The 27,712-nt window shown below is 45.0% G+C and overlaps 1 protein-coding gene across 4 annotated transcripts; it reads right to left on the reverse strand.

Moving 5' to 3' along the window:
• Positions 1 to 649: 649 nt before the first annotated feature.
• LOC124133528 lies at positions 650 to 26,269 on the reverse strand. 4 transcript variants are annotated; one of them, XM_046497949.2, is made up of 13 exons: positions 26,196 to 26,269; positions 25,752 to 25,869; positions 21,469 to 23,243; positions 20,762 to 20,857; positions 20,440 to 20,505; positions 19,765 to 19,878; positions 14,984 to 15,136; positions 11,955 to 12,176; positions 8,756 to 8,868; positions 7,605 to 7,750; positions 5,540 to 5,643; positions 4,135 to 4,456; positions 650 to 2,034 (listed from the first exon to the last, which is right to left on the reverse strand). In XM_046497949.2, exons 3-13 carry the CDS (start codon positions 22,121 to 22,123, stop codon positions 1,527 to 1,529), a joined length of 2,499 nt encoding a protein of 832 aa, XP_046353905.2. In that variant the 5' UTR covers positions 22,124 to 23,243; positions 25,752 to 25,869; positions 26,196 to 26,269; the 3' UTR covers positions 650 to 1,526. The 4 variants fall into 4 exon arrangements, with proteins under 4 accessions (XP_046353905.2, XP_046353904.2, XP_048239829.1 ...); XM_046497948.2 differs by having other exon boundaries at positions 26,192 to 26,260; XM_048383872.1 differs by lacking the exon at positions 25,752 to 25,869.
• Positions 26,270 to 27,712: the final 1,443 nt, after the last annotated feature.

Raw genomic sequence — 27,712 nt, forward strand, 5'->3', positions numbered from 1 at the left:
TACAGAGCGGGAGAATGAACCCGTATACCCTACTACAAGGCAAAAAAGCTGCGCATTGCTAATGAGTAAATGAAAAACATGTTACAAAGCAAAAGTTAACCTCAGTTCAGTCGAACTGCTGTTTTCTATCAATTTTCAATTTGTTTTAATTCTTTTACAATGGCACATAGAAACATGTTGGTTAGATGAATTCATTGTAGCAGTATTAGGCTTGTGGTGTAATCCTAACGCGGGATGCATAAAACTGCAGTGGCATTGTCTGCACATTCCAGGGATTTATCAAGGATTAGAAACCTCGTATCCCTGGCCTTCTACACTCCTGACAGACCCTCTATCCACTAGACCACAGAGGCAGTCTTGTTTCTTAGGAACAGAATAAGTAATTACATGAAACATGTTTTTCTTTCAGTAAAAGAAACTCAACTGTTTGCTTTACCAAACATGTATTCAATATGTACAGTTTTTACATTCAAGTTCTCAAGTATCTTGTTGACAAATCTCCAACATGACATATAATCACAAAAGATGGAAGTGAAAATTTCAATTCTGAAAACAAGCATGAAATACTAATATCCCCCACCAACATGACATGTCCGGTTGTGTGCCAGGCAACAAATATTGTATGGTTTTCAAGATCTGCTCCAGAAACGAGCATTTTCAAAAATATAAATCAAAGATGTCGCCATGGAAATTCGAAAACTATTTTTTTTTTTAAATCCCAAACTATCAAAAGGCACCAGTTTACCACTAGACCTACCTATGTGTCAAGTTTGGTTCTGCTCCTGAAAGGAAATGTGATGGATGGCCGGAAGGACAGACAGACAACACCCATTCCCATATCGCCCTGCCACTTCGTGGTGGGGGATAATAAACATACAAATTTCATTCGTTAATCAGCCCATTAGGTATGTTTTTGATGCCTTCAAAAGTGGTAATTCTGTGAATGTCAATCACTGGATTGTCTGGTCCAGACTCGATTTTTTACAGACCACCGTCATATAGCTGGAATATTGCTGAGTGCGGTGTTAAACAAAAAAACAAAAAACAAAACATATTACAAACAAAACTGACTGGCAGTTTTAACATCAGCATCCATCTTAGTACATACAGCACAAACACATCAAGTCACCACCATTGTATATATGGATAGTATAACTCATATTTCCACAGTGATGAGGTCAAGATGTAATAAGTATGCTCTCAGTGACATGTGTTACTAGTCGTACCATTCCCTGGCCAACACTGCCTCTCTAAAGCTGATTGTGTGTTCCATTCATACACAAACATGGAGTATTTTCACTGAGTGCAAGTTTTGGACATGCAGGTCGAGAGAAGGAAAAACTGTGTTCATTAAAGATAGACTATGTACATCAGAGACCATATCATTCATATGCATATCATTGACCTATGCTGTCACTAAAGCTGATTGTGTGTTCCATTCATACAGATCATGGAATATTTTCACTGAGTGCAAGTTTTGGACATGCAGGTCGAAAGAAGGAAAAACTGTGTTCATTAAAGATAGACTATGTCCTGCTGTATATTTCCTGACATGACACATACTTTTTACACTTCTCATTCCACTCCTTCAATTTTCTGTCAAACTTGTCCCGTTCATCAAATATCCTCTTCTCTGTGTAGTGGTTAATAATTCTATACAGTTCCACTCTCCCATCAGAGAAAACCTGAGCTAACTCTTGAGAGTGATCTCCCCTGTCAAGCAAACTCTTCTCCAATAAGATGGTCCACATTTGGTCAAGACTTTCCCAGATAAAACTATTCTGGGGCATCTGTGTTGCAGCACTCTCTTTGTAGGTCAAAGCCTCGACGAAGGCCTCCATAGCCTTTGCTGGGTGGCCTCCCCTTTTGTAGGCCTTGCCAAGGCTGAGCAAACTCTCGACATGGGTGACCGATCCACAGGCCACAGCTTGCCTCATGGCCACTGTTTTCTTAAAGGATTCCACTGCATTGTTGTGATCACCCATAGCCAGATAGAGTTTGCCATAGGTCTCCAAAGTCAGACCTTCTTCAAACCTATTGGAAGAAAAGCAAAGAAGAAATCATTTAACTCGTGAAATTCTCCTGGCCGTGCATCCCCAAATTCTGGTTACTAATCATTTCAAACCAGCCTGAAACTGGGTGGGCAAAAGTGACTTATCAACTGCAATGAAACTCTCAATGCAATGAGAACAAGTTGGAAATTCAGCCTCGATTCAATATTGTTTGAAATTACCTAACCACCAGCTTTTGAGAATTCATCGTTAGCACAGTTCACACATCTCACAGTGATAGCCCATTCGCATAGGTCTTCATACTATCGCTACCACCAGTCACAGCTCCCAACAGTGCTAGGCCCCTACAACCATGCACGGTGCTGATCACACAACAGATCGATAATAATATTTACAATAAACGATAACCATCCCGTTTTATGACATTCTCAGACACACACAAATATACAAGTCAGTACATTTTGTGTTTGAAAGAAGACACTGATGGCAGCTGTAATAGCCACATCCACACTGATGGCAGCTGTAATAGCCACATCCACACTGAAGACAGCTGTATTAGCCACATCCACACTGAAGACAGTTGTAATAGCCACATCCACACTGATGGCAGCTGTAATAGCCACATTCACACTGATGGCAGCTGTAATAGCCACATCCACACTGATGGCAGCTGTATTAGCCACATCCACACTGAAGACAGTTGTAATAGCCACATCCACACTGATGGCAGCTGTAATAGCCACATCCACACTGATGGCAGCTGTATTAGCCACATCCACACTGAAGACAGTTGTAATAGCCACATCCACACTGATGGCAGCTGTAATAGCCACATCCACACTGATGGCAGCTGTAATAGCCACATCCACACTGAAGACAGTTGTAATAGCCACATCCACACTGATTGCAGCTGTAATAGCCACATCCACACTGATGGCAGCTGTAATAGCCAAATCCACACTGATGGCAGCTGTAATAGCCACATCTACACTGAAGACAGTTGTAATAGCCACATCCACACTGAAGACAGTTGTAATAGCCACATCCACACTGATGGCAGCTGTAATAGCCACATCAACACTGAAGACAGTTGTAATAGCCACATCCACACTGAAGACAGTTGTAATAGCCACATCCATACTGATGGCAGTTGTAATAGCCACATCCACACTGATGGCAGCTGTAATAGCCACATCCACACTGAAGACAGTTGTAATAGCCACATCCACACTGATTGCAGCTGTAATAGCCACATCCACACTGATGGCAGCTGTAATAGCCACATCCACACTGAAGACAGTTGTAATAGCCACATCCACACTGAAGACAGTTGTAATAGCCACATCCACACTGATGGCAGCTGTCATACTGGTCATCGCATCCCATCTGCGTCAGTCACTGGATTGTCTGGTCCTGACACGATTATTTACAGAGTGACGTCATATAGGTAGAATATTGCTGAGTGCGGCGTTTAATAACAAAGAAACAAAGAACCAGGGGACAGCAAAGGTGTCCTGTTCTGGTATGGAGTACGAGCTTAGTTGACTCTTCCTTTAAGTGGACATTTACAGCGCTGACTACAAAAACAGATATCTTCCTAGACAAAGCCAAAAGCTTAAAAGACCAGCATGAGATACTCACCTCCCTAGCAATGAACAAATGTATAATGTGCTGCAATATGACAGGAACTTTAGCATGTTCAGCCATCTCAGTGGAATGTTGTTACGGTGAGTAGATCACTGGGGGCAGTTGTTACACCTGGATATACACTGTTTTCCATTTTTTTAAATGGAATTAGAAAAAATATAAATGATAACAAATCCCCCAAAATAAGCAGCCAAGGACTTGATTGAATATTTCATTGATTGGAAATTTGTTGTAATGAGAATCCCCCCAAAATTTGAAATATTTCCTAAATAGTAAATGGCACCAGTTCATTGTAAGCCTGATATCTGCAAGAACTATTAAATGATCTTTCCAGAAACAAAACATGATGGACAGATGGACGGACAGCATGGATTCCCATATCCCCCTCCCACATGGCGGTGGATAAAAACGTTCCTGCAGCCTGTCCTAAGGACCCGAACAATGAGAAGAAACATTGAAATGTTTGTTGCCTTACTTGTATATCTTCGAATGCTTCTCTAGAAGTTGCGATGCTTCCTGCAATAGCTGTCCAGCAGCCTCGAAGTTCTTGCTCTTGATCTCGACATTGGCCACGTTGTTGAGGGAGATGATGATAGCGCTGGGGGTGGCGTTAGTTGCCCTCTTCACCTCCAGTCCCTTCTTGTAGTAGTGGTTGGACTTCTCTATCTCCCCCTTCTGGAGGTACAGGATGCCCATGTTGTTGTAGACGCTGCCGATGTGGGGGTGGTTCTCACCGTGGAGGTGAATCCTTCGTTTCAAGGACTCACGGTGGTATTTCTCTCCCTCTTCGTAGTTTCCTGTAAAATACTGTATGTTTGTTGGTTTGTTATACCTCTGACTTAAGGGCAGGGGTATATAGTTATACCAAGGAATTCTGTCCGTCCTTCAGAGGATTTTGACATTTGGATTTTGACATGTTTTGAACTTAGAATTTCTTTTTACTTCAACATTGGTAAGATCTATAACCTGAAAACTACTTCATGGATTCTTCTCCAATTGGGGGTACAGTTTCTATACCAATAGGAGAGTTGCAGTGCAAAGTTTGATTTTGATAAGTGGACTTTCTGAGAAAATACTGATTTTCTTTCATGTTTTGAACATGGCATTTGTTAATACCATGACCTACGATGATGCACTAGTGCATCTTCCATTACCATGTTTAATAATAATAATAATAATAATAATAATAGGATATTTATATTGCACATATTTCCTTACCACTTAGGGTCATGCTCAAAGCGCTATTATTACCCGGGTCACTGGATCAGTGTTCACTCAAGAATAATTCTCAGCTCCCTGGGGAGTATAAAACCCAAGGTGCCTGTTAGGAGCTAGAAGGTTAACACCCACGTTGTCATCTCATCCTACCTGGTACCCATTCTCTGCTGGGTGACCAGAGGCACATTTTGAATAAAGTCACTTGCCCGAGGAGACGCCACATGTGCAACATGTGCTTCACAGTGGTGCCAGACCGAAGCCTCAGAAACTCTCAGGAGCCAAGCTGCCGAAACGCAGTCACCCGTCCAAGGACTCTCCGCAACCAACACTGCTTAACCTGATTTGTGATCCGTGCACTGTGGACAGGACCACGTACCACCACACGTTATACGTTATATCATTGTGCGTTCTAAGAGAAACCGGCTCAGTATATCTCCAATATCAAAATTGTTATTCAGGTCTATGGAGTCAAGATCAGGGTATTAATGAGCCATGCCCACTTTTTGTCTAGTTTCTTTGTTATTATACAAAGTTCATCAGCTTGGTTTTCCTGTATTTGGGGAATGAAAGGTGTATACGTTATCTCAGAAAGGGGGACAGGTAGGGTAATTATATAGAAAGCTAGCTGGAAATCTGCAATAGTGCACAGCACTTGTCCTGACCGATGGCAGTGTTGACAACGCCCAGCACAGACAGAGTAGTCAGGACCACAGGCTCATAGTACATCCCCTGCATGATCTGGTAGTTCTTAGCCTCTTGCAGGTGTCTGCAAATAGAGTGAAAACTGATAATGTTGCTGCACTTGCCACAAACCCTACACCACCCTCAGTCTCACCCCAAACTCTACACCTCACCTCAGTCTCACCCCAAACCATACACCTCACCTCAGTCTCACCCAAAGTTCCACACCTCGCCAGTCTCACCCCAAACTCTACTGCACCCTCAGTCTCACTCCAAACCCTACACCACCCTCAGTCTCACCCCAAACCCTACACCACACTAAGTCTCACCCCAAACCCTACACCTCACCTCAGTCTCACCCCAAACTCTACACCTCGCCAGTCTCACCCCAAACTCTACACCACCCTCAGTCTCACCCCAAACTCTACACCTCACCTCAGTCTCAACCCAAACTCTACACCACACTAAGTCTCACCACAAACTCTACACCTCACCTCAGTCTCACCCCAAACCCTACACCTCACAACAGTCTCACCCAAAACCCTACACAACACTAAGTCTGACCCCAAACTATACACCTCACCACAGTCTGACCCCAAACTCTACACCTCACCTCAGTCTCACCACAAACTCTACACCTCACCTCAGTCTCAACCCAAACTCTACACCTCACCTCAGTCTCACCCCAAACTCTACACCTCACCTCAGTCTTACCCCAAACTCTACACCTCACCTCAGTCTCAACCCAACTCTACACCTCACCTCAGTCTCACCCCAAACTCTACACCTCACCTCAGTCTTACCCCAAACTCTACACCTCACCTCAGTCTCAACCCAAACTCTACACCTCACCTCAGTCTCACCCCAAACTCTACACCTCACCTCAGTCTTACCCAAAACTCTACACCACCCTCAGTCTCACCACAAACTCTACACCTCACCTCAGTCTCACCACAAACTCTACACCTCACCTCAGTCTCACCCCAAACTCTACACCTCACCTCAGTCTTACACCAAACTCTACACCTCACCTCAGTCTCAACCCAAACTCTACACCTCACCTCAGTCTCACCCCAAACTCTACACCTCACCTCAGTCTCAACCCAAACTCTACACCTCACCTCAGTCTCACCCCAAACTCTACACCTCACCTCAGTCTTACCCCAAACTCTACACCTCACCTCAGTCTCACCCCAAACTCTACACCACCCTCAGTCTCACCCCAAACTCTACACCTCACCTCAGTCTCAACCCAAACTCTACACCACACTAAGTCTCACCACAAACTCTACACCTCACCTCAGTCTCACCCCAAACCCTACACCTCACAACAGTCTCACCCAAAACCCTACACAACACTAAGTCTGACCCCAAACTATACACCTCACCACAGTCTGACCCCAAACTCTACACCTCACCTCAGTCTCACCACAAACTCTACACCTCACCTCAGTCTCAACCCAAACTCTACACCTCACCTCAGTCTCACCCCAAACTCTACACCTCACCTCAGTCTTACCCCAAACTCTACACCTCACCTCAGTCTCAACCCAACTCTACACCTCACCTCAGTCTCACCCCAAACTCTACACCTCACCTCAGTCTTACCCCAAACTCTACACCTCACCTCAGTCTCAACCCAAACTCTACACCTCACCTCAGTCTCACCCCAAACTCTACACCTCACCTCAGTCTTACCCAAAACTCTACACCACCCTCAGTCTCACCACAAACTCTACACCTCACCTCAGTCTCACCACAAACTCTACACCTCACCTCAGTCTCACCCCAAACTCTACACCTCACCTCAGTCTTACACCAAACTCTACACCTCACCTCAGTCTCAACCCAAACTCTACACCTCACCTCAGTCTCACCCCAAACTCTACACCTCACCTCAGTCTCAACCCAAACTCTACACCTCACCTCAGTCTCACCCCAAACTCTACACCTCACCTCAGTCTTACCCCAAACTCTACACCTCACCTCAGTCTTACCCCAAACTCTACACCTCACCTCAGTCTCACCCCAAACTCTACACCTCACCTTAGGGCAGCTTCCCGCTTCCCTTGCATGTGAAGATTCCAGCCCATGTTCTGGTGCAACTGAGACGCCATCATGACAGCAGCGGGGTTGTTGACAGCATACACCAGCGCTCGACCGTACATCCTCTCTCCTGCAGGAAAATCTGCCTAAAACAGCAGAAAAATAGTTTATATTAAAAGAACAATTTCTGAAGAAGGGAGAATTTTTTAAAAACTGATCTGTATGCCAATGTATGCTGACAGATGTGCCTGTGTTACCCTGATTTGTGGAAGGAATTGAGAATTCAGTACCTGGAAATTTCATTTTGAACAACAACGTCAGCTAACAGCACATATAATCTTAAAACATGCAATGTTCCTTGCCACTGCAGCGTACAAAACTGGCACTAGTCCTATAGTTCTTGCCAAACTGCCCAATAGTTAAGGACCAGTAGACACTTGCCATTATTAGGGGTTTTGCTATATGTTATTATTATACAGACAAGTGGACATAAACTGTTAGTTTCTATCGCTGCACTGCAAAACTCTTTCCACATGAATAATACTGACATGTCATGAACTCAGGGAGACATGGCATCACTCTGGATAAAACGCATGATGTCTGCTGCCTGGTTAGCAGAATGCAGCGAGAAATCAAGTAAACAAAAGTTGTTCTGATAAATGGCATGGTGTATTTTCGAAATTGGCATAGAGGAAAAAATTGTACTTATCATGAAAAGTTTTCATATGCAGTGGAAAGTCAAGCAGGTTTCAAGATGATTTTGATTCATTTTAACAATATTTTTTGAATACCCGTTAATCCCATTGTAACACACACACACAACCTTGATTCGGAAATTTTTATTTGAAAAAAAGAAACCCGCACCAAACACATATTCCTTTTGTGTGTATATGCCATATGGTGCTCAGAAACAAGGTGCCCTTATTATTTACATTTCGAATCGGCTGTATAAGTTTGTTTTCTATGTCAGAATGCTTCGCTCACAACCGACAACTTTGAAGCCTCAAAGCTGATTGGCTGATGAGAAAGTTCACCTGACCTATGAAGTGGTTCTCAGTTCTTCATGAGGAGACGTTTTTGTATCCTATCGGAGTAAAAGATGAATGGGATCTGCACCTGACACTGACCTTGACATTAGTGAGGACACTGACCTTGACATTGGTGAGTACCCTGCCATATGCTCCGCTGACAATGGCATCATCTCTGGGTTTGTTATAGACCTCGCACAACTCCAGACACTTTGTGTAGAATTTGTAGCTCTCACCTGGAAGTTGACAGGAATGTATGGAATCAAGGTCAAGGATGTTTGGTTGCTGCAGTGTCATGTGACAGAGTACATTTTAAGCAAAGACAATCACCTCGCCAGAAAAGCCATGGCCAACAGGCACATGTGGACAAATCAATATTCTTCTGGCACTGTTAGTTTCTATATCAACATAAATTAAGCACCACAACAGAACTAAAAGGACTAGATTTATTTGGCCTAAGTAGGTAAAAGATCCAGACAGGGTACACTATTTGGCACATAATGTTACACAAAAAGAAAGTGGATACTTCCACGAATTATACACCAATACAACGAAACAAGCAAGTAGCCAAAAACTGTATGGCACAAGTGATATTTTATAAGATCTTAGGCGAGAACTGTAGGTCAGAACGAGAAATGAATATACAAACAGGCATTGTGGGTAGAAACTTGATTTGGAAAGGCCTAGCCATACCCCAGCTAAACCAAGCTATACCCCAGGTGTATGGAAAAACCTAGCAGGTTGAAAACTGTAAAACACCACGCATGGGCCCGGAAAAAACAAAGACTAAAGTATGAACGGTATGTGGCAAAACAACTGCTGTTGGGGATCCTAGGCTTAGCAAAATAAAAGAATTGGTTGTCAGGCAATGTTTTTTGAAAATATAGTGCGGGCAGATGGTGTCTTTTTCTTTTCTAGTTCAAACTAGTATATAACCAAATAAACAATTGTGTACAATCAACCTGAGAAAGAGCCTCCCTACCAAAATGAATTCCTTGATAAGTAAGATACTGGAATACTGTATTTGACAACTGTTGGACTTGGAATATTTAAGGAATGGAAATAAAAACGAAACATGCGGCAAACTTTATGATGATGCGGGCAGTGCCTGAGAACTAAGACTAATATATTTTTTTAAGCCTTAATTAATCATTTTAAAATCTACCAACAGAAATGTGAAAATTACCTTTCCAACAAATTACTACACAAAAGTAGACAATAAACCCTTGCATAATAGTATCAGATTACTGCATATAGTGATACTGACAATTACTGACAATTACTGATCAATCTGGGCCAGGCAAACTAGTGGTTGATAGCATGATCACTGATCCATACCGTCGACTGAAGATGACACACATGGTACTGGGGACCTCTACCGCCCTGGAATCCAGGATTGATGCTCTAGCATGTGGTACTGGGGACCTCTACCGCCCTGGAATCCAGGATTGATGCTCTAGCATGTAGTACTGGGGACCTCGGCCACCCTGGAATCCAGGATTGATGCTCTAGCATGTGGTACCGGGGACCTCGGCCACCCTGGAATCCAGGGTTGATGCTCTAGCATGTGGTACTGGGGACCTCTACCGCCCTGGAATCCAGGGTTGATGCTCTAGCATGTGGTACTGGGGACCTCTACCGCCCTGGAATCCAGAATTGATGCTCTAGCATGTAGTACTGGGGACCTCGGCCACCCTGGAATCCAGGATTGATGCTCTAGCATGTGGTACCGGGGACCTCTACCGCCCTGGAATCCAGGGTTGATGCTCTAGTATGTGGTACTGGGGACCTCTACAGCTATGGAATCCAGGGTTGATACTCTAGCATGTGGTACTGGGGACCTCTGCCACCCTGGAATCCAGGGTTGATGCTCTAGCATGTGGTACCGGGGACCTCGGCCACCCTGGAATCCAGGGTTGATGCTCTAGCATGTGGTACTGGGGACCTCTACCGCCCTGGAATCCAGGGTTGAAGCTCTAGCATGTGGTACCGGGGACCTCTACCGCCCTGGAATCCAGGGTTGATGATCTAGCATGTAGTACTGGGGACCTCGGCCACCCTGGAATCCAGGATTGATGCTCTAGCATGTGGTACTGGGGACCTCTACCGCCCTGGAATCCAGGGTTGATGCTCTAGTATGTGGTACTGGGGACCTCTACAGCTATGGAATCCAGGGTTGATACTCTAGCATGTGGTACTGGGGACCTCTGCCACCCTGGAATCCAGGGTTGATGCTCTAGCATGTGGTACTGGGGTCCTCTACCGCCCTGGAATCCAGGGTTGATGCTCTAGCATGTGGTACTGGGGACCTCTACCGCCCTGGAATCCAGGGTTGAAGCTCTAGCATGTGGTACCGGGGACCTCTACCGCCCTGGAATCCAGGGTTGATGATCTAGCATGTGGTACTGGGGACCTCTACAGCCCTGGAATCCAGGGTTGATGCTCTAGCATGTGGTACTGGGGACCTCTACCGCCCTGGAATCCAGGGTTGATGCTCTAGCATGTGGTACTGGGGACCTCTACTGCCCTGGAATCCAGAATTGATGCTCTAGCATGTGGTACTTGGGACCTCAGCCACCCTGGAATCCAGGGTTGATGCTCTAGCATGTGGTACCGGGGTCTCCTACTGCCCTGGAATCCAGGGTTGATGCTCTAGCATGTGGTACTGGGGACCTCTACCGCCCTTGAGCCCAGGGTTGATGCTCTAGCATGTGGTACTTGGGTCCTCTGCGACCCTGGAATCCAGGATTGATGCTCTAGCATGTGGTACTGGGGTCCTCTACCGCCCTGGAATCCAGGGTTCATGCTCTAGCATGTGGTACCTGGGTCTCCTACTGCCCTGGAATCCAGAGTTGATGCTCTAGCATGTGGTACTGGGGTCTCGTACTGCCCTGGAATCCAGGATTGATGCTCTAGCATGTGGTACTGGGGTCCTCTACCGCCCTGGAATCGAGGGTTGATGCTCTAGCATGTGGTACTGGGGTCTCGTACCGCCCTGGAATCCAGGGTTGATGCTCTAGCATGTGGTACAGGGGACCTCTACCGCCCTGGAATCCAAGATTGATGCTCTAGCATGTTGTACTGGGGTCCTCTACTGCCCTGGAATCCAGGGTTGATGCTCTAGCATATGGTACCGGGGTCTCCTATTGCCCTGGAATCCAGGATTGATGCTCTAGCATGTGGTACTGGGGTCCTCTACTGCCCTGGAATCGAGGGTTGATGCTCTAGCATCTGGTACCTGGGTCCTCTGCCACCCTGGAATCCAGGGTTGATTCATTCATTCAAGCATACACTGCAAGTCTGTTTGCTAAATTAAACTCACCTCCAAAGAAGTTTTCAATAACGTTTGACGAGGATGCCACCATCTCGATATAGATGGGGTAAGTCTCTTGGCTTGAATGCTTGACATCCACCATGAGTTTCTGAAGGTTGGGATGTTCTATAGCCAAATCTGCCACAGCTTCAGTGTAGTCCTTGGTCCCCAGCTTCAGCGATAGCTGATTCAGCACCTCGCTGAAGGTCTGGCAGTAGCGCTTCCGCACATCTGGAAGACAATCATGATTACAAATCATCTTCTGTTTCTATGTCAGTGGCATCAAATTCTTCTAAAGCTCAAAATTCTAACCCGGGTCTTCACTGGTCTGGTGAGATTCTCTATGCTGAATTATTCCTCCGACCACCTCACCTATGAGATTCTCTATGCTGAATCACTCCTCCAATGACCTCACCTTTGAGATTCTCTATGCTGAATCCCTCCTCCTCCGACCACCTCACCTGTGAGATTCTCTATGCTGAATTATTCCTCCGACCACCTCACCTATGAGATTCTCTATGCTGAATCCCTCCTCCTCCGACCACCTCACCTATGAGATTCTCTATGCTGAATCACTCCTCCAATGACCTCACCTTTGAGATTCTCTATGCTGAATCCCTCCTCCTCCGACCACCTCACCTGTGAGATTCTCTATGCTGAATTATTCCTCCGACCACCTCACCTATGAGATTCTCTATGCTGAATCCCTCCTCCTCCGACCACCTCACCTGTGAGATTCTTTATGCTGAATCACTCCTCCTACAACCTCACCTGTGAGATTCTCTATGCTGAATCCCTCCTCCTCCGACCACCTCACCTGTGAGATTCTTTATGCTGAATCACTCCTCCGACCACCTTACCTGTGAGATTCTTTATGCTGAATCACTCCTCCGACCACCTCACCTATGAGATTCTCTATGCTGAATCCCTCCTCCCCCGACCACCTTACCTGTGAGATTCTCTATGCTGAATCACTCCTCTGATCATCTCACCTGTGAGATTCTCTGTTACTCCTCCTCTAATCACCTCACCTGTGAGATTCTCTATGCTGAATCACTCCTCCGACCAGCTCACCTGTGAGATTCTCTATGCTGAATCACTCCTCCGACCACCTCACCTGTGAGATTCTCTATGCTGAATCCCTCCTCCTCCGACCACCTCACCTGTGAGATTCTTTATGCTGAATCACTCCTCCTACAACCTCACCTGTGAGATTCTCTATGCTGAATCCCTCCTCCTCCGACCACCTCACCTGTGAGATTCTTTATGCTGAATCACTCCTCCGACCACCTTACCTGTGAGATTCTCTATGCTGAATCACTGCTCCTCCGACCACCTTACCTGTGAGATTCTCTATGCTGAATCCCTCCTCCCCCGACCACCTTACCTGTGAGATTCTCTATGCTGAATCACTCCTCTGATCATCTCACCTGTGAGATTCTCTGTTACTCCTCCTCTAATCACCTCACCTGTGAGATTCTCTATGCTGAATCACTCCTCCGACCAGCTCACCTGTGAGATTCTCTATGCTGAATCACTCCTCCGACCACCTCACCTGTGAGATTCTCTATGCTGAATCACTCCTCCGACCACCTCACCTGTGAGATTCTCTATGCTGAATCCCTCCTCCTCCGACCACCTCACCTGTGAGATTCTTTATGCTGAATCACTCCTCCTACAACCTCACCTGTGAGATTCTCTATGCTGAATCCCTCCTCCTCCGACCACCTCACCTGTGAGATTCTTTATGCTGAATCACTCCTCCGACCACCTTACCTGTGAGATTCTTTATGCTGAATCACTCCTCCGACCACCTCACCTATGAGATTCTCTATGCTGAATCCCTCCTCCCCCGACCACCTTACCTGTGAGATTCTCTATGCTGAATCACTCCTCTGATCATCTCACCTGTGAGATTCTCTGTTACTCCTCCTCTAATCACCTCACCTGTGAGATTCTCTATGCTGAATCACTCCTCCGACCAGCTCACCTGTGAGATTCTCTATGCTGAATCACTCCTCCGACCACCTCACCTGTGAGATTCTCTATGCTGAATCACTCCTCCGACCACCTCACCTGTGAGATTCTCTATGCTGAATCCCTCCTCCTCCGACCACCTCACCTGTGAGATTCTTTATGCTGAATCACTCCTCCTACAACCTCAACTGTGAGATTCTCTATGCTGAATCCCTCCTCCTCCGACCACCTCACCTGTGAGATTCTTTATGCTGAATCACTCCTCCGACCACCTTACCTGTGAGATTCTCTATGCTGAATCACTGCTCCTCCGACCACCTTACCTGTGAGATTCTCTATGCTGAATCCCTCCTCCCCCGACCACCTTACCTGTGAGATTCTCTATGCTGAATCACTCCTCTGATCATCTCACCTGTGAGATTCTCTGTTACTCCTCCTCTAATCACCTCACCTGTGAGATTCTCTATGCTGAATCACTCCTCCGACCAGCTCACCTGTGAGATTCTCTATGCTGAATCACTCCTCCGACCACCTCACCTGTGAGATTCTCTATGCTGAATCACTCCTCCGACCACCTCACCTGTGAGATTCTCTATGCTGAATCCCTCCTCCTCCGACCACCTCACCTGTGAGATTCTTTATGCTGAATCACTCCTCCTACAACCTCACCTGTGAGATTCTCTATGCTGAATCCCTCCTCCTCCGACCACCTCACCTGTGAGATTCTTTATGCTGAATCACTCCTCCGACCACCTTACCTGTGAGATTCTCTATGCTGAATCACTGCTCCTCCGACCACCTTACCTGTGAGATTCTCTATGCTGAATCCCTCCTCCCCCGACCACCTTACCTGTGAGATTCTCTATGCTGAATCACTCCTCTGATCATCTCACCTGTGAGATTCTCTGTTACTCCTCCTCTAATCACCTCACCTGTGAGATTCTCTATGCTGAATCACTCCTCCGACCAGCTCACCTGTGAGATTCTCTATGCTGAATCACTCCTCCGACCACCTCACCTGTGAGATTCTCTATGCTGAATCACTCCTCCGACCACCTCACCTGTGAGATTCTCTATGCTGAAGTACACCTCCAGACAGTCCTTGAGAATACCGTGGATGTTGTACCTGCGTCGTGGTGCATCAAACTGTACCATGTGCCGGCGCATCAGTGGGGACAGTGTCATGTCTTTGGTGGACTGAGGGGATGTCTCATCTAAACATAACATGCCAACATATCATGATATTAACTCTCCTTCAGTTGGTGGTTATATGAATCACCACCTTTCTTAAGGAAGAGAATATACAGATGTCAACTTCTTTATTATGAGGAACACAACGTTTCTGAGTATATGCTTACTCCTTCATCAGGTGAATGAATGCCATGAAGCAGAGAGCATATATATGTACATGTAAGGACAACAAAATTAATAAGATAACAAAAGGTGGAAAATAACAAAGGGTACAAGCTAACAAAGGAAGCCAACAGATGATTGGCGCTGATTAGCAATAGGCAATGGTAGCCAACACTTAAGTTATCATAGCTAAGTAATTGGTAATGGACACTTGGCAAGCAGGGGTGGGGTGGGTGAGGGAGAAACCTGTCATCAGACACCCAAAGACACACCATCAGACACCCAGAGACGCACCATCAGACACCCCGGGATCAACAGACCATCAGACACCCAAAGACACACTATCAGACACCCAGAGACACACAATCAGACACCCAGAGACACACCATCAGACACCCTGGGATCAACAGACCATCAGACACCCAGAGACACACCATCAGACACCCTGGGATCAACAGACCATCAGACATCTAGAGACACACCATCAGAAACCCTGGGATCAACAGACCTTCAGACACCCAGCGACAAACCATCATCAACAGACCATCAGACACCCAGAGACACACCATCATCAACAGACCATCAGGCACCCAGAGACACACCATCAAACACCCCCTGATCAACAGACCATCATACACCCAGAGACACACCATCAGACACCCCCTGATCAACAGACCATCAGACACCCAGAAACACTCCAACAGACACCCTGGGATCAAGACCATCAGACATCCAGAGACACACCATCAGACACCAAGAGACACATCATCAGACACCCTGGGATCAACAGACCATCAGACACCCAGAGACACACCATCAGACACCCCCTGATCAACAGACCATCAGACACCCAGAGACACACCATCAGACACCCCCTGATCAACAGACCATCAGACACCAAGAGACACACCATCAGACACCCTGGGATCAAGACCATCAGACACCCAGAGACACACCATCAGACACCCTGGGATCAACAGACCATCAGACACCCAGAGACACACCATCAGACACCCAGGGATCAACAGACCATCAGACACCCAGAGACACACCATCAGACACCCTGGGATCAAGACCATCAGACATCCAGAGACACACCATCAGACACCAAGAGACACATCATCAGACACCCTGGGATCAACAGACCATCAGACACCCAGAGACACACCATCAGACACCCCCTGATCAACAGACCATTAGACACCCAGAGACACACCATCAGACACCCCCTGATCAACAGACCATCAGACACCCAGAAACACTCCATCAGACACCCTTGGATCAAGACCATCAGACATCCAGAGACACACCATCAGACACCAAGAGACACATCATCAGACACCCTGGGATCAACAGACCATCAGACACCCAGAGACACACCATCAGACACCCCCTGATCAACAGACCATCAGACACCAAGAGACACACCATCAGACACCCTGGGATCAAGACCATCAGACACCAAGAGACACACCATCAGACACCCTGGGATCAACAGACCATCAGACACCCAGAGACACACCATCAGACACCCCCTGATCAACAGACCATCAGACACCAAGAGACACACCATCAGACACCCTGGGATCAAGACCATCAGACACCCAGAGACACACCATCAGACACCCTGGGATCAACAGACCATCAGACACCCAGAGACACACCATCAGACACCCGGGGATCAACAGACCATCAGACACCCAGAGACACACCATCAGAATCCCCGTGATCAACAGACCATCAGACACCCAGAAACACACCATCAGACACCCTGGGATCAAGACCATCAGACATCCAGAGACACACCATCAGACACCAAGAGACACATCATCAGACACCCTGGGATCAACAGACCATCAGACAACCAGAGACACACCATCAGACACCCTGGGATCAAGACCATCAGACATCCAGAGACACACCATCAGACACCAAGAAACATACCATCAAACACCAAGAGACAGATTATCAGACACCCTGGGATCAACAGACCATCAGACACCCAGAGACACACCATCAGAAACCCCGGGATCAACAGACCATCAGACACCCTGGGATCAAGACCATCAGACATCCAGAGACACACCATCAGACACCAAGAAACATACCATCAGACACCCGGAGACACACCATCAGACACCCGGGATCAATAGCCCATCAGACACCCAGAGACACACCATCAGAAACCCAGAGACACACCATCAGACACCCAGAGACACACCATCAGAAACCCTGGGATCAACAGACCTTCAGACACCCAGAGACACACCTTCATCAACAGACCATCAGACACCCAGAGACACTCCATCAGACACCCTGTGATCAACAGACCATCAGACACCCAGAGACACACCATCAGACACCCCTGGATCGACCGACTATCAGACACCCAGAGATTCACCATCAGACACCCTGGGATCAACAGACCATCAGACACCCAGAGACACACCATCAGACACCCGGAGACACACCATCAGACACTTGGGATCAACAGCCCATCAGACACCCAGAGACACACCATCAGAAACCCAGAGACACACCATCAGACACCCAGAGACACACCATCAGAAACCCTGGGATCAACAGACCTTCAGACACCCAGAGACACACCATCATCAACAGACCATCAGACACCCAGAGACACTCCATCAGACACCCTGTGATCAACAGACCATCAGACACCCAGAGACACACCATCAGACGACCCCGGGATCGACCAACTATCAGACACCCAGAGACACACCATCAGACAACCTGGGATCAACAGACCATCAGACACCCACAGACACACCATCAGACACCCCGGGATCAACACACCATCAGACACCCTGGGATCAACAGACCATCAGACACCCGGGATCAACAGACCATCAGACACTCAGAGACACACCATCAGACACTCAGAGACAAACCATCAGACACCCTGGGATCAACAGACCTTCAGACACCCAGAGACAAACCATCAGACACCCCGGGATCAACAGACCATCAGACACCTAGAGACACACCATCAGAAACCCTGGGATCAACAGACCTTCAGACACCCAGAGACACACCATCAGACACCCCGGGATCAACAGACCTTCAGACACCCAGAGACACACCATCAGACACCCCGGGATCAACAGCCCATCAGACACCCAGAGACACACCATCAGAAACCCAGAGACACACCATCAGACACCCAGAGACACACCATCAGAAATCCTGGGATCAACAGACCTTCAGACACCCAGAGACACACCTTCATCAACAGACCATCAGACACCCAGAGACACTCCATCAGACACCCTGTGATCAAAAGACCATCAGACACCCAGAGACACACCATCAGACACCCCTGGATCGACCGACTATCAGACACCCAGAGACTCACCATCAGACACCCTGGGATCAACAGACCATCAGATACCCAGAGACACACCATCAGACACCCGGAGACACACCATCAGACACCTGGGATCAACAGCCCATCAGACACCCAGAGACACACCATCAGAAACCCAGAGACACACCATCAGACACCCAGAGACACACCATCAGAAACCCTGGGATCAACAGACCATCAGACACCCAGAGACACACCATCATCAACAGACCATCAGACACCCAGAGACACTCCATCAGACACCCTGTGATCAACAGACCATCAGACACCCAGAGACACACCATCAGACACCCCGGGATCGACCAACTATCAGACACCCAGAGACACACCATCAGACACCCTGGGATGAACAGACCATCAGACACCCACAGACACACCATCAGACACCCCGGGATCAACACACCATCAGACACCCCGGGATCAACAGACCATCAGACACCCGGGATCAACAGACCATCAGACACCCAGAGACACACCATCAGACACCCTGGGATCAACAGACCTTCAGACACCCAGAGACACACCATCAGACACCCCGGGATCAACAGACCATCAGAAACCTAGAGACACACCATCAGAAACCCTGGGATCAACAGACCTTCAGACACCCAGAGACAAACCATCATCAACAGACCATCAGACACCCAGAGACACACCATCAGACACCCCGGGATCAACAGACCATCAGACACCTAGAGACACACCATCAGAAACCCTGGGATCAACAGACCTTCAGACACCCAGAGACAAACCATCATCAACAGACCATCAGACACCCAGAGTCACACCATCAGACACCCCGGGATCAACAGACCATCAGACACCCAGAGACACACCATCAGACACCCTGGGATCAACAGACCATCAGACACCCAGAGACACACCATCAGACACCCCGGGATCAACAGACCATCAGATACCCTGGGATCAACAGACCATCAGACACCCAGAGACACACCATCAGAAACCCCGGGTTCAACAGACCATCAGACACCCAGAGACACACCATCAGACACCCAGAGACACACCATCAGACACCCCCTGCTCAACAGACCATCAGACACCCCGGCATCGACCAACCATCGACCGACCCTTACTTACCCAGCATACGTTGAGCATGTCCTGTAGTGAAGGACCCTGGGATATATCCCAGCACGGCCAGTCTTTGGCGGAACACCTCAGACAACCTTCTGATGAAGTTTCTGTACACTGGCCCTTTCAACAAACATAATTAATTAATTAAAAGTGCTGTATGCCTTGGAAATGAAGAGTGAGTGAGTGAGTTTGGTTTTACGCCGCCTTTAGCAATATTCCAGCAATATCACGGCGGGGGACACCAGAAATGGGTGGAAATGAAGAAGGTATGCCTCATTTGCTCTTTTGGAGATTCATTTAAAGCATTCTCTCCTCACGCTGAAGACCCGGGTTTGATTCCCAACATGGGTAAAATGTGTGGAGCCCATTTGGGCTGTCCCCCACCAGCTGGAATATTGCTGAAACGGCGTAAAACCATACATACTCATATTCACTATAGGGGCTGATAGTGTCTGAAAGTCTTCAGCCAATGTTTGCATAATTCTTTTTAAATATCACGATTCAAGTTATTATAATCACTAATGTGTTAGCTTCGTAAAGGTAAAGGTGACGGTTCGGTACAGATCCTTATACCGTTGTCAAGCTTACAGTATTAAAGAAGTTGTTATCCATAAATTGTGTCTACTTTGTCAAAGAGAAACAGGCTTTAATAATTTGGTTTACATTATTGACAAGTCTCACCAATCTGCTCCTCCTCTGCATAGCTGCAGTCTCTGCTCCAGGCATCGAGACGGACATGTGTGCCATCTGTTAGTGAGTAAGTGAGTTTTGTTATGTTCCAGCCATATCACCAATAGTTATCTGGGCCAGACAACCCGTGACAAGGCCTGTGCCACAGTCCATGCATGTAGGGGCACACTATGAGCCAAACAGCTCTTATGACAAGCATGGGATACTCACGACCTATAAAACTGTCAAGTATTATTGTAAAATGGTTAAATATTTAGATATTCAAATAACAGTATCTTGAAAATGCTATTGGCATCCTTGAGAGTTCCATCACCTGAGTCATCATCACAAGCCTCCAGCCGACTCTGAGTCAAGATGTCCACCATCTGCTCTGGACTCAAGAAACCATTGTCTATCTCCAGCTCAGAGCCTGAAATCAATTGTGTGTCAAAAATTAACATCTTTTCCCAGAAATTCACAAATTGATAGGAAAAAGATGCATATTCTTTTGTATATTCTCTTTTTCCTTTTTATATTTTACATGTTTAGTTCCCATCTTCACTGTTTAAGAATCATAAAAAATGCAGTCATGACATAGGTCTTGTTGCTATGCAAATTAAACATGACATACCAACAAACAGACAATTGCAGCCAAACCATTCAGACACAGGGCTAAAGACAGACAGACAGATAGACACACTGCAGCCCAGCTATTTAGACACAGGGCTAAAGACAGACAGACAGACACACTGCAGCCCAGCTATTCAGACACAGGGCTAAAGACAGACAGACAGACAGACACACAGCAGCCCAGCTATTCAGACAGATAGACAGATAATGAAGACAACAAGAAGGGCCAACAACCACTGACATACATACAAACACATGGACACACAAAAACAGACAGGCCATGATAGCAACAAGAAATACAAAGCAAACACACTGCAGACAGACAGACATGAAAGTAGGCTAAATTATCCATACATTTATCGTCAGGAATTAAAATAACTGGCCATTAACAGAAGCCTAAGATTAACCAACCTGTCATGAGAACCGCCAAGGGAAGACCCATGCATAGCTCCACGATCTTGTCGATCATTCCCTGGTCGTAATGTACACTTGGAGTGACAGAGTGAAGTAGAGCTACTCCATCGCCATGGGACAGAGGAGGCAGGTCCATCCAGCAGTACATGCTGGCATGGCGTGGGAAGGTCACTTTGGCAGTTGATGTGAAGACGATCTTCAAACTCATACACCTCTCCATCAGCATTCCACAAGTCAGCACAAAGTCAGCTTTCACTTCGCTTTCTATCACGTCTTCAGCATTGTCGAAGTTTACAACATAAAATACAGATGGTGTACTCTCCATCTTGCTTAGAATATTTCCCACCAACTTTTCGACTTCATCAATCTGGTCGTCATCAAAGAAACCAAAAGCGGTTCTGACTTGGAAAATGAAACGCTGTAAACTTCTAACAGCATTCAAATCTATGAGGATGTGATGAACCGAGTCTGAAAGTGGATGTTCAGATTTCATACGGTGGATGAATTCTTCAACTGTTCTGGATTTGCCAACAGACCTCATGCCAAACACTCCAATGATCCGGTACCTGCTCCACAGGCTCCAGAACTCTTGCAGGAAATCTTCCCTCCCCACAAACGGATGGAGAACTTCCACATCTTCTGTTCCCTCCATACTGATATATGAAATGCTGATCTATGGAATCATATGTTAGTATCCTATCAACTACTCATACATTTCCACATTGGCACCAAATAAGTTCTTGAATAACCCAAGCTCTTGGTCCACTAGGGTGATGAATATAATGCTGATGTATGGAATCATATGCTAGTTTCCTATCAACTACTCATACATTTCCACATTGGCACCAAATAAGTTCTTGAACAACCCAAGCTTAGTCCACTTGGGTGATGAATATAATGCTGATCTATAGAATCATATGCTAGTTTCCTATCAACTACTCATACATTTCCACATTGGCACCAAATAAGTTCTTGAACAACCCAAGCTCTTGGTCCACTAGGGTGATGAATATAATGCTGATCTTTAGAATCATATGCTAGTTTCCTACCAACTACTGACACATTTCCCTATCTGGAGTCATTAGTCCATGAATAACTCCAGCCCCGTGGGATAATAATATACCAGTGTCCTTGTAGAGGTTACCTGCAGGAACATCCAGATCTTTTGTTGAAAGACATGTACAGAACATCTGTCTTCCTCATTGCAGGAACATCAAAAACAGATCTATTGTTGAAGGACGTGTAGAGAACATCTGTCTTCCTCATTGCAGGAACATCCAGATCTTTTGTGGAAAGACGTACAGAATGTCCGTTTTCCTCATTGCAGGAACATCCAGATCTTTTGTGGAGAGACGTGTACAGAATGTCCGTTTTCCTCATTGCAGGAACATCCAGATCTTTTGTGGAAAGACGTGTACAGAATGTCCGTTTTCCTCATTGCAGGAACATCCAGATCTTTTGTTGAAGAACATGTACAGAATGTCCGTTTTCCTCATTGCAGGAACATCCAGATCTTTTGTTGAAGAACATGTACAGAATGTCTGTCTTCCTCATTGTAGGAACATCCAGATCTTTTGTTGAAGAACATGTACAGAATGTCTGTCTTCCTCATTGCAGGAACATCCCATCTCACCGTGCCTCCTATCTCCTAGATTTCACTTGTTATGGAATCCTGAATTCATCCCCGTCTGATCCTTGGTTTCAGGTCAGCACAATATCAGTGTTGGCTGACCTGCTCCATTCCCTTCCACTTTGGACATGCCGTGTTGTGACTGAAATAGGGATAAAATTAGCTATCAAACATAATGCAATTATCTTCCCACACTACTACCTGGGGGTACTTTGGCCCAGGGATCTGCACGTCTCTGTGGAGGGTTTCTAGCAGGCTTCCTTAGCCTCACATCGATCAATGTAATTGGGATACGTTGACATACATCAAACCTGCGAGCCTGACCACCCGATCCTGTTTGTCGCCTCTTACGACAAGCTGAAGACCAATTGCAACCCAGATCATCACAGGTCAGTAACACAATGCAAAATTGAGATCACTAACAAAATACACTGGGTATGTAAGAGAGTACGGAGGAAGTAGATTCTTTACAAACCCTCATGACAGTAAAAATCTTCCTTACAAGGTGAAGTAGTTGAACACTGAGGAAACACTAAACTTCTTCCTTCTGGAATATTGTTACATTTTATTTAGAAAGGGCTAATACATGTATGCAGTTGTTCAAATTCTGAATCAATTAAAGTAAATTGATTTAAAGTGCACCAGGTGTATGTTGACATGAAAACCTAGTTGCACCAGACAAAAACCACACATTTATCACAGCTAAAACAGGCCGGTCTGCTCCCAGCCACATTAATTAATTACTGTAAAATGTTATTAGAACATTTGCACATAATCGTGAAGCTCCTGCATATCAAGCCTAAGAAAGCAAGACAAATTACAAGTACCACAGGGATTAGTGATGTAGTATGGTCAGTAAATGTTAGAAGTGTTGAGTGTGTTCAAAGATAGATTTTGTGTGAACAAGTAAAGGTTGGTCAGAGAAATTTTTTTTTACATACACTTGGTGTATGTAGACATACCGTATTCGACGTAATAAGCGCCCCGCTCTAATAAGCGCCCACTGCGATATTTGTTAATATACTGGCTAGTGAACAATCCTAATCAGCATCCCTTCCGATTGATAAATGTACACAAGGCTATTTATTCGTGCATAATACGTTTGTTATATGCACCCTTAATTATGGGCAATTAAATTCTGGAAAAATATATCTGTCGTTTATAAACATTTCAGCATAAACCACGAAATTTACGCTCTTTGAACTCTGTGGTTTTTCACCAAAATATTATTCTGATAAGAGCCCCCTATTTCTAATTTTGAGAGCGCCCTGGGCGCTTATTATATGGAATACAGTAAATATTAGGTTGCATTTTTAAATAAAAGGTTGCACATGTGCATGTTTTATATACAGTAAACTATGGACCCGTGAAGATTCCGGGGTAGAATAGGTCTTCAGCAACCCATGCTTGCCCCAATTGCGTGGATCGATGCTCATGATATCAAACACTGGATTGTCTGGTCCAGACTTGATTATTTACAGACCGCCGTCATATAGCTGGAATATTGCTGAGTGCGGCGTTAAACAACAAACCAACCAACCAACCAGTAAACTATGGATATAACGAACTCAAAGGGAACTCTAATTCTAGTTCACTATGACCGTAGTTTGTAGTAAGTATGTATACGGTATATATACAGTAAATTGCCAGGACCAAAAAAGACAGATTGTTATATCTGTAAGTTCGTTATAAGCGTGTTCTTTATAAACGTAGTTTACTGTAGCTAAATCAAGCCCTGACATCACATTTGCAATAAAAAATCTAAAGGTATTTATCATTCAGTTAATAATCATAATCGAAGAAATAGAGAATCTCACCCGAGTGAGATTTTTTCCACTTTTATCAACTCGTGTTGATATATTTGATATCAAAAGACACGAGGGTGAGATTTTATTTATCATCCAACATAATTCTTACAACTTTTTCAATTTGTAGACAGTAATTAGCAGTGTCTTCAGTGTAAAAAGTACTGCAAACAGCTTCAGTAGTAGAGCCATTAGTGATGTCATTTGATTGTGACGTCATGGTAACCAGTGACGTCACAATGGTCTGCAAAGCATTGTGATGTAATTTCATTGCAGCGATATCTACAGTGTAGATATCGCTTGATCTCATCCAAGGATATCTCCTGTGGGAGCCAGTTTTGGATGATAAATAGAGAATCTCACCCGAGTGTCTTTTGATATCAAATATATCAACGAGTGTTGATATATTTGATATCAAAAGACACGAGGGTGAGATTTTATTTATCATCCAACATCATTCTTTCAACTTTTTCAATTTGTAGACAGTAATTAGCAGTGTCTTCAGTGTAAAAAGTACTGCAAACAGCTTCAGTAGCAGAGCCATTAGTGATGTCATTTGATTGTGACGTCATGGTAACCAGTGACGTCACAATGGTCTGCAAAGCATTGTGATGTAATTTCATTGCAGCGATATCTACAGTGTAGATATTGCAAAAGCGATATCTACAGTGTAGATATCGCTTGATCTCATCCAAGCGATATCTCCTGTGGGAGCCAGTTTTGGATGATAAAGATAGATCTACTGTTATTTGTATTTAATCAGGAACAAGGAAGTGTGCCTTGTTCCAACAATAAACAACTGGAAATGTTTATGTCAATTAAATTCACAAAAAATATTTGCTCACATAATACAGCCCGTCACAAGTCCTGAATCAGTGATGATGTAGATTAACATGTAAATAACTTGCATACACATTGCATCATCCTCTCAGAGAGTCTTCAGTTCCAAGAAGTACTTGTAAACTGAAAGTACAAATACTTGTATATGTTACAGGAAACAAGTATAATCAGTGATTAAATCTAATGACTGAAAATTTCAGTGATTATGTCTAATAACTGATTCACTCGGTGGTTATGTCTAATTACTGAAATTTCCAGTTATTAGACTTTATCACTGATTATACTTGTTTCCTGTAACATATATATCTATGACAATGTGATCCAGGAAGTAGAGTGCCTTGGCAACAACTTGAAACATGTAAACAGACACAATTTGAAACGTTAAGCTTAAAATGATTTGCAAATGTTGTAATGCTATCTAATAATACTCATCTGGTTGTCATACCAACATTTTCTCAACAGCCTTGTCAAACCGTACTTCTTTCAGCAAAAATATAATTGTATGGAGAGTTACTTCCCTTCGAACTGACTGGTGAGGCTGACTGTAAAAAGCTCTCGTAAAATGTTCTTGAAATAACAAGAGGTACTACTACTACTACTACTACTACTACTACTGCTGCTACTATTCAATTATCATATTTATTAAATACTAAAATGCTACTTACAATTAAATGACGTCCTCAGTTCAAATTAAATATTTTCATATACATCAACATGTTTATTGACGTAAATTATATCTACTTTGTCACACATCAACTTCTAAGTAATGCCTATAAAACAATTTATTGACGTAATACATCAATAGGATTGGGAAAAAGCTCAGGGAGCTACTTAAATTGATTCCGTGTGTCTACTTCGACAACAACTGCTGACATGTCCGTATTTGACGTAATCAGCGCCCCGCTCTAATAAGCGCCCACGGCTATATTTGCTAATAAATTGGCTCGTGAACTATCCGAATTAGCACCCTTTCCGATTGATCAATGTACACAACACTTTTTTATTCGTGTATAATACGCACTCGTGTGTTATATACACCCTTAATAATGGGCAATTATATTCTGGAAAATATATCTGTCCATGGGCGGATACAGGGGTGGTGGTTCACAATTAAGATAATTAGGATCTATTTATTGTCTTTGGTGGTATTTTTTACAGAAATAAAGATTTTTTTCGAAATAAAAAGGGGGGGGGGGGGGGGGGGGGGGCGCACCCCACCCCCACCCCCCTCTGTATCCGCCCATGCTGTCGTTTATGATACGCACAGACTTTTCTTTTGTATCATTTCAGGCTGTCAGCATAAACCACGAAATTTATTATCTTTCAACTCACCAAAATTATATTCTAATAATAGCCCCTTATTTCTAATTTTGAGAGCGCCCCGGGCGCTTATTACAGCGAATACGGTATGCATTATTTTACTTTGTTTGTTGTTTAACGCCGCACTTAGCAATATTCCAGCTATATGACGGCGGTCTGTAAATAATCGAGTTGACCGACCTTCTCCGTGCATTCTAGGACGAGAAGCGGCGGCACATGAGGAGAGACGGGGCACAGTAATGAAGCTGGCATCAGGTCATACAGTAGGTCCATCTCAGGTGACAAGAAACACCAGCTAAGCAAAGTATTACAGCACACGCGACAAATCCCAAACTCCAAATATAACACACCCTGACATTGAAAATTAACACAAAACACACAAGTTTCAGAGCACTCGGTTCAATCCGCATCGTCCGAATTGGTTTGCGATTATCCAAACACAAGCAACACATTCAATCAATCAATCTTTATTGTATGAAAGGCCATTGGCCCATATACACATACAGATAAACAATATCATTTACAGCTGTACAGCGCATTATATAATTATTGGATAACTAATATGAGGTATTGTAATAACAGTGGTAATAACCACAGTGGCAGTAGTAGTATAAAATACAAAAGGAATGGAATAGCATAGTACGAC

This window comes from Haliotis rufescens, unplaced genomic scaffold (genome assembly GCF_023055435.1).
Source record: "Haliotis rufescens isolate VD_foot unplaced genomic scaffold, xgHalRufe1.0.p SCAF_5, whole genome shotgun sequence".
Classification (NCBI taxonomy): Eukaryota; Metazoa; Mollusca; class Gastropoda; order Lepetellida; family Haliotidae; genus Haliotis; species Haliotis rufescens.